At 38.4% G+C, this 8,617-nt stretch overlaps 1 protein-coding gene across 1 annotated transcript; it reads left to right on the top strand.

Moving 5' to 3' along the window:
- Positions 1-1,558: 1,558 nt before the first annotated feature.
- On the top strand, positions 1,559-4,214 carry LOC115826254 (chymotrypsin A). Its single transcript, XM_030789997.1, has 7 exons — positions 1,559-1,610; positions 1,904-2,007; positions 2,624-2,703; positions 2,812-2,890; positions 3,158-3,338; positions 3,655-3,788; positions 3,988-4,214. The coding sequence occupies exons 1-7, from the start codon at positions 1,559-1,561 to the stop codon at positions 4,147-4,149; spliced, it is 792 nt and encodes a 263-aa protein (XP_030645857.1). The 3' UTR covers positions 4,150-4,214.
- The last annotated feature ends 4,403 nt before the right edge of the window (positions 4,215-8,617 follow it).

Consider the following 8,617-nt stretch of genomic DNA (forward strand, 5'->3'; position numbering starts at 1 on the left):
CTGACATATGAACATTATGATGTCAGCCGCTATCTTAAACTACTGAATAATAACGTACATTGATTAACTTAGAATACTTTGTCATTTTTCCCTATTACAACAAAACTACTGTCTAGTTCACCCTAATCTAATTTTAGAAAATGTATGTAATGAAAACCTATGCAAGACATTATTGTGAGGCATCAAAGGTTAATATGTTTACTGGTCCTTGATGTTCAGGTCGTTGTTGAAATTATATTGGCGTGGTCAACTTTACAACTGAAAACTGAGAGTTTAAGGTCCTCTTATTAACATATAAAATTTTACATGGACTTGCGCCAGCCTACCTATCTGACTTAATTACACCCTATAACCCCCCCCCCCCCCCCCGTACCCTGTGCTCTCAAGATTCTGGACTTTTAGTCGTTCCAAGAGTTAAACTGGCAACCGAGCCTTTTCCTACCACTCGCCCTTCCTCTGGAATGGTTTACCTACAGAAATTAGGGAGGCAAACTCTCCTCATACTTTTAAAACCAGACTAAAGACTTCTCTATTTTCTCTAATTTATGGATAATATCATTTTGATTTGACTTTGTAATGGACTTGTAAAGCCCTTTGAGACTACAAATAGCGATACTGGGCTCTAAATAAACTTGTATTATTATTATTATTATTATTATTATAACTGACTGAAAAATTAAACATTCCAAAAAGGGCTTTGTATTCACTCGTCATGAAAAGCGTCAAATTCAACTTAAGATAGATAGATACTTTATTCATGCCCTTGAGGAAATGCAGGTGCCCAGTAGCTAACGCAATGTAGATTAAAGACAGTGCACACAAACAACAAACAGTACACAACAATACACAACAACAACAAAAAACAAAACAGGTGATGCAGAGGCGATAGCCGACAAAATAGATAATGCAATGGCTTACAAGCAAAGCAGCCTCTGAAGCATTAAGGCACATTGTCCAGTGCTCAGTTATTGCACAGAGTCCAGTGGTTAAGTCACTACACAGAGATTAAGGACAGTACACAAATAAAATAAAAAATAATAAATAAAGATAAAAACAAATAAAAAATAAACTTAAAAATAAATAAAAAAAATAAATAAACTTAAAAAAACACAGAAGAAATAAAGAGAAATGCTTGAAGCCTTATTGCACCAGTGGGTGAGGGCGGTGGGTATGGAGGGGGAGAGGGAGAGAGAGAGAGAGAGAGAGAGAGACATTGGTTATTGGCTCTTGGCTATTGTCCATTGGCTAAGGTGTAAGCTTTACAACAAAATTATTAGAGTTTCAAAATTCCATTAAGTGTCAATAGGTGTGAAGATTAATGTTTTGCATTTCAGAAAGATATTTTAAGAACAAAAAAGAACTGTAAAACTACGATGTGGGATACTTTTTTTCTTGCAGTTCTTCAAAAACATGTGGCATGTGAAAAATGTTTGGTTATCTTACACTGAACAGGTGAAACTGGCACAAATTTGGCATGATTTCATCAGATTTGTTGACACAGTGACTTCTGAATCCTTATAAAAACCCCAAATCCACCGTACAGAATCAAACCGAAAACATGGCTCTTTTCTGGATCCTGTCTTGTCTTGCTCTTGTGAGCGCAACCTATGGTACCGTTTCCATATTACTTTAGTCTTTGAATGAATTACTTTTAACTGTGGACATAGTTCATTGTAAACTGTTGATGTAACCTTTTGTATTTAAAGTATTTAAGTGAAACAAATAATGTGGTACAGGTAACTATTCTTTAAATATATCATTTAGGACAGCATTCTGTTATTTTAGCTTTTTAACTCTGCAAAACGCAAAAGGACAGTTTTAATCCTCATGACTTAAGTGTGCAGAAAACACGCTGATATTGTCTGTTTGTATGTGTGTTTGTTTGTCTGTGTGTGTGTTCTAGGTTGTGGTGTCCCTGCAATCAAGCCTGTTGTCACTGGCTATGCAAGGATTGTGAACGGTGAGGAGGCTGTGCCCCACTCCTGGCCCTGGCAGGTGTCTCTGCAGGTGAGATAATCCACTGTCAGTTCTCCCTCCAAGTACTTATAACATTCACTCAAATACATTGTTAGTATGATTATAGGCAAGTTAGTGTTGAGCAGTAGATAGACGCACAAAACGATGCATGAGCCCTTCTCTTTTCAGTTCAAGAGTGAATTGAAGCCTGGGAGTGAATAGCATTCTTAGAAAATTATTTACAATGATTAGAATCTCATTAATTTCCTAGGCTGAGCCCAACTCTGTTACCAGGAATAGCAGAATGTTTGCTATAGAAAAACACATTTTCCTCTGTATAGCAGATCTGTCATACAAATTATGTCAACAGTGTTTGTTTTCAAACAATCCTCTACTGTTTTTTTTAGTGTTGTTAGAATCTCTGTGGTTTTCCTAAACTGAGCCATACTCTGATACCAGGAGGAGCAGTGTGTTAGTTGTTAAAAACATATTTTCCTCTGTATAACAGATCTGTCACAGACATTAGAATATATGAATGATTTTTGTTTTCAGCAATCCTGTGCAATTTTGAAATTGTAAGGAAATTGGTTCGTATGTTCGATTCAGTTTCTCCTTTGTGGTGCACATATTAACAAAGCTGAGTTGTATTGATTTCTTCTCTTAATAGGATTACACTGGTTTCCACTTCTGCGGTGGTTCCCTGGTCAACCAGTACTGGGTTGTGACTGCTGCTCACTGTGGAGTCAAGTATGGATAGATTAAAATGACAAATCCTAGATAAAACTTTAAATGATTTTTTTGTTAAAATGAAATTTCCTTTGCTTGAAACAACAACTCTCATGATCTCTGCTGTAGGACTTCTCATCGTGTGATCCTGGGAGAGCACAACCGTGCTTCCAACACTGAGAGCATCCAGACCATGTCTATTAGCAGGGTTTGTCCTTTAAATGATTATAGGATCACAGCCTTTCAAGACATTGAATATCTCACATTTAATTCTAGTTAAAATGATTGAAAAAAACAATGGTGCCATCAAACCAAAAGGTGTTTTTTGTTGTTGTTTTTTTTAAATAAAAGTATGAATCATAGCAAAAAAAGGAAATATTGGGAGATAAGAATAGAAAAGGAGAGAAAAGAACTGAAACATTCTCACTCTTTCTCTCTCTCTCTCTCTCTCTCTCTGTCTTTCTTTGACACACAGGTCTTCCAGCACCCCCAGTACAACAGCTACACTATTAGAAATGACGTCACTCTGATCAAACTGTCCTCTCCTGCCCAACTCAACACCCGTGTGTCTCCTGTGTGTCTGGCTGGAACCTACGACAACTTCCCTGGTGGACTGAGGTGTGTGACCAGCGGATGGGGTTTGACCAGATACAACGGTAATCTCATAACTCTCATGAATATTCAATGAAATCTTTGCCTTCCTCACAAATAAAACAGCAATATAATGGGAACGTTACTTGTATAATGGGAATGTTACTTGGTTTTTTGTTTTGTTTTGTTTTTGTTTTTTTTTTTCATTTTTTTAAATCCTGTATGCTTAATTTCACCTGTTGTCTCTGCTTAGTTCTCAGTACTTTGGGTTTGGGTGGAGCAGCTAAGCATTTAAGCATCTTCAGTTTGTTCAGACATTCACAGGCAGAAATCCTGATCCTGACATGTCTCTGTCTCTTCCTCCCTCTCTCTCAATTTCAGCGGCTGACACCCCTGCCCTCCTGCAGCAGGCTGCCCTGCCCCTGCTGACCAACACTGACTGTCAGCGTTATTGGGGAAGCAGGATCTATGATGTCATGATCTGTGCTGGAGCTTCTGGTGCCTCCTCCTGCATGGTATTAACATGAATCAAAACATGAGAACATTACAGATTTACAAAAGCTACTGCATAACACTTATATCAAAGCTCTTACAATTTGCAAAAGACTTGTTGCCCGGTCCTGATTTATTACTAACTATATTGTTGGTTTTGGAGAAATGTAAAGGTAAATTTACACATATCCACTCTGATCTGTGTTTGATTCTCTGTTTCAGGGAGACTCTGGTGGTCCTCTCGTGTGTGAGAAATCTGGTGCCTGGACTTTGGTTGGTATCGTGTCCTGGGGAAGCAGCACCTGCTCTACCAGCATGCCTGGAGTGTACGCCCGCGTCACCATGCTCCGTTCATGGATCGACCAGACCATTGCCTCTAACTAAAGCTGTCAAAGCCATGCATTCAGTTTCCTCCTCTTTATCAATAAAGATGAGCTTGTTTAAATGACCATTAGACTGTATTCTGAGTCATCTCTTATGAAGACTCCTCACTCTTACCATGCTTAAAACAAGTCAAACCACACATCATCAAAGACAGTGTGTGACTGACTTAAAAATGTGGATTATATGCAGGTTTTCAGTTGTCGTTTTTCAAAAGAGAAAATATGGTATGTCACAATAGCAAATTATGAAGTGGAAATTAACATAATCACAGTTACAAAAGTAATATAAATTTATAAATTATGACTTTGTATCTCAAAATTGCAATGTAATCCTTCAGTTTTAAATTAGTATTTTGCAATAATGACTTAATGCTAGAGACCAGGGCTCGCTGACATACTCCTTATTCATGCCTTTCTCAGCATTAGTCCATCTTGCAAAACTCATTCAAATACTGGTGGAAAGCTTAAAGTCTGGGGTAGAATCAGGTAGTCCTCTATTTTTCAAAGTGTACTTAAACACAAACCACAACACAACAAACGCAACACTGACACTCCAAAACACACTGTCAGTTTGTGTTATCACATGCTCATCACCCTACAGCCTGAAAAGCTCTAGACTCCAACGTAGTGCAATGACATCTTTGAAGCTTTCATTGCTACATTTATTATAGTGCTCGTGGATTCACGTAAACACCAAAATGTGCTATCCACTTTCAAAACTTCATTTTGTCATTGTTAAGGCTATTTTGTCAGTCTTTTCGTCATGTATCTAGTGTTTCCCTTTCCCTGTGCTCCCCCTGTTGGTTTGTCTTCTCCGTTGTGCGTGTGTGTATTGTGGGCGTGGTCTCTCTTCACTTCCAGATTGCCTACACACCTGCGATCAGTCATCTCATCACGGCAGAGTATTTAAACCCCGGTGTTTCATCCACTCGTCGCCAGATCGTTGTTTCAGCCTGTGTGGTAGAACTCGCTTCTCATTCTCTCATTGTATTCTATTGGTTTTTTCGTAGTTTGCATATCAGTATTATCTGCCTGTTCTTTCTCGAAAGGATTACCTCCGTGCCACTCCGCATCTCCAGTGTGCCCTTCGCCTGCCTGTCACCCTTCAGCTCCGCCTCCTTAGTCCCACTGCTCCGCCTCGCTCTCAGCTCCACTCTGCAGCCTCGCTCATCATCCGCTTCCCTGCCTGCTACCTTCATTTCCTCTGCCTGTTTCCATCTCCATACTACAACTTGTCAATAAACCCTCCTTCATTCTAAACCTGAGTTGTGTTCTGCATTTGGGTTTCCTTAGTTTATTGTCACACATTTAAGATAGAAAATTCACAGAGTTGTCCCCATCAGTACTGCAAAAGTCAAGTAATCTTAATGACCTGAGGCCTATAAAGGGAAAACTGTCTAAATGCATGTATATTGATTTTACAACTATTTGAATCCATCTGTAGCGAACGTAATCAATGTTTATGTTACTGTAATGACCCTGTCTCCTCCCCCTTCTGGTTCTACCATTCAGCTTTCAGCGACACCAGGCTACTGATCACCAGGCTGATCGCCCTGTCACTTACTTACTGTTTTCCCCTGTTTGTCCTGTTTCTTGTTTGTTTCTTTCAGTTTACCTCACCTCTCACAAATTTATCCCGGTCCTTTTGTTTTGTATAAATACCACTGCCTTTTCACTGTGTCTTTGCAAATTCTAAGTTAGAGGCCAAGCTTGTACCTTTGAGTTCCAGTTATAAGTCTGTGCACCTGTTGGTCTGTCTTGGTTTTCCATAATCAGTCTGATATCCTATTACCCTAATCTTCAACAAACAATCCAAACTGCACATGCATCCAATCTCTTCTGAAATTCATGACAGTTACACATATTTAATACTGCATTATTCTATTAATTTGCTTGGCCATTAACACAATATGTTTTACTGTTCTCTTAATCACCTCTGAAATATTGCCATGGCTTGAGAACCATATCACACCAATGTTGCACCCCTGTTAAAACAGGGGAAAAGAGTGGGCGGAGAGAGAAGACGCGACTTGCTTTTCCAAATGTTCTCCTTCTCTGCCCGAGAACGTGCGAGGCTTTCGGTTGGTCTGCGTCTCTCCCTCATGCGGCTAACAAGCACAACAGAATGAACAGCGCATTATTTAAAACAGCAAACCAACGAAATAAATACTACACAAATAAATGACATAAACGTTGAAATATAACCAAACCATTCAACCAAACCGTTCAACCATTAGTGAATCAGACCTTTCTGAATTAGACTTTTCTGTGTTGAGTAATGAATTTAACTTGTCACACTAACGTATATGTATCAGAACCTTTTTTTTTTTCTTTTTTTTCATACTCATACTCAGTAAATATGATATCACTGAAAAGAGCTTTATTGTACTACCATCAGTTCCAAACTCTGAGATTTCCAGTATGAGAGAATTTGATCTGAGAAACAATCGGCAGGAGGACTGAGGAGTGAAGCTGCTCTGTACTGGACTGAAGAATCCACACTGTGAACTGGATACTCTGTGCTGCACACTAGGCTTTTCTCATTCACAGTGACATACAGCCTGAGTGACTCATTCATAAAGACTGCCCAGTGTGTGCTGTAATAGTAATGCTGTAAGGCTCTTACAGTGGAGTCTGGAATAGAACAGGGTATCTCTTCTGTATCTACAGTCACATGTGAAATGGCTGTAAAAACACAGAAAACCTTATCAATAGGTATAAAGGTATGATTTTCAAAAGTTCCATTTTCATTGTGCTGTCACTGTGTCGTTTTCCCTGGACCAAACAGTTCATTGCTCAATTAGTCTTTGCACCTGTTTCCTTTTAACCTAGTCTGCTTTTCAGTTTGTATAAATAGCCCCGATGTTTTTCGGTTTCCTTTGAGTAGTTTTAACCTTTACCTGTGATTTCTGACGATTATACTGGGACCTGTAAGTCCTGAAAAAGCCTTTGTTAAGTCTGTTTGAAATCCTCTATCCTGAGCCTTTTGCCATGTATTGTGTGCCGTGTTATCTTACCGTGTGTCCCATGCCTGTTCTGTTCCTGGTTCCTCATATTCCCTGGTTTGTTCCAAGTTTATTTAAATTCTGACTCAATGCACATGCATGCAGTTTCACCTCCAGCTTGTGATAGTCATTTGCAGAGACATCATCTCAACATCATATGATCTTTCTCTATATATTGATAAATAATTAAACAAATAATGTCTTATTTTTCATTTAAAAAAAAAATTTAGACATCTCCTTACCTTTACAAGTCGCAGTATTACAGAGGAAAGATGTACATGTCCGTACATCTCTATATATATATCTGCTGTTACGGATGATGAGAGGGAGGGGTTAAAGTGAGGTAGCAGACCAGTCTGATTAGAGATACTCACACACAAACTGCATCACAGCCAGAGCCCTCTCTGAGTCTGCAGTGCCCTTGAATAAATGGAAAAAAATATGATGACGTGGGGGCACATCAATGTAAAACAATTGTTCAAACGTCTTAAAAAGTTCCATGGTATAACAAATATGCCTGAGACGAGCCTGAGAGGAGGAAGAAAGATGGAAAGAAAGAAAGAAAGAAAGAAAGAAAGAAAGAAAGGATAAAGTTCAATAAGAGGACAAAAGTTTGCAATTCACTTACTTATTGTCTTGAAAAGAGGCATGGTCTTTCTCTTGACTGAATGTGAACTCTCACATTACTGTCTCCAGAACCCATGTCAGTTCAAGGACGGAAATATTGTAACACTTTTCTATTGTTTGTTTGTGTAGGTGTGTGAGTGTTCTAAACGTGACCATGTGGCAAACAGTGTTCAGACTTAACATTTTCCACTCCCTCACACTGCGCCACTTCAATATTAATCTCTTATTAGGCTCCTTTGAGAAAAACAATGACAACTAACTAAGTATCTGTTGAATTAACATGTTGCACAGACAGCTATAAACACGAATACACTTAATTCTTTTGTAGATGGCAATATAACAAATTACACATGTCAGCTTTACTAAAGCTCATTGGGCAATATGCATAGTTTCAATGCACCATGTTGGTTACACCTTAGATGTCTTATGTGACAATTCCTCAGTAAAATGCATTTATATCTGACACATACACACAAGCTGTATAGTTCTTCATGTGATATGAGACACAATTGTTAAACTCTGGGCATTCAGTGCAAGTTTTGTATATATTTAAAACATGCTGAAAGATGCATAATCATACCATGTTTTCTGTTTAAGTCATCCACTATGGACTGTTGATTAATCACAGAGAAAATAACCTAGAGAAACTGAGGTTTAAGTGTGCCTGCTTTGTCGATTAAATGAAAAAAGACCTTTAAGGGAAATCAAATACGGTGATTATAACATTTTGTATATGGGTGATTCTTCAACTATGGTAATTTGTGTGTCCCTTGAAGAAATAAGAAAAACAAACAAACAAAAAAAGGATTTTTGCATTTTTACTTTTGTTACACTTAA

Source organism: Chanos chanos, chromosome 13 (genome assembly GCF_902362185.1).
Source record: "Chanos chanos chromosome 13, fChaCha1.1, whole genome shotgun sequence".
NCBI lineage: Eukaryota > Metazoa > Chordata > Actinopteri > Gonorynchiformes > Chanidae > Chanos > Chanos chanos.

Coding starts and splice junctions, on each gene's coding strand:
- LOC115826254 (XM_030789997.1), top strand. CDS start 1,559: ATGGCTCTTTTCTGGATCCTGTCTTGTCTTGCTCTTGTGAGCGCAACC. Junction 2,891..3,157: donor AGACCATGTCTATTAGCAGG/GTTTGTCCTTTA, acceptor TTTGACACACAG/GTCTTCCAGCACCCCCAGTA. Junction 3,789..3,987: donor CTGGTGCCTCCTCCTGCATG/GTATTAACATGA, acceptor TCTCTGTTTCAG/GGAGACTCTGGTGGTCCTCT.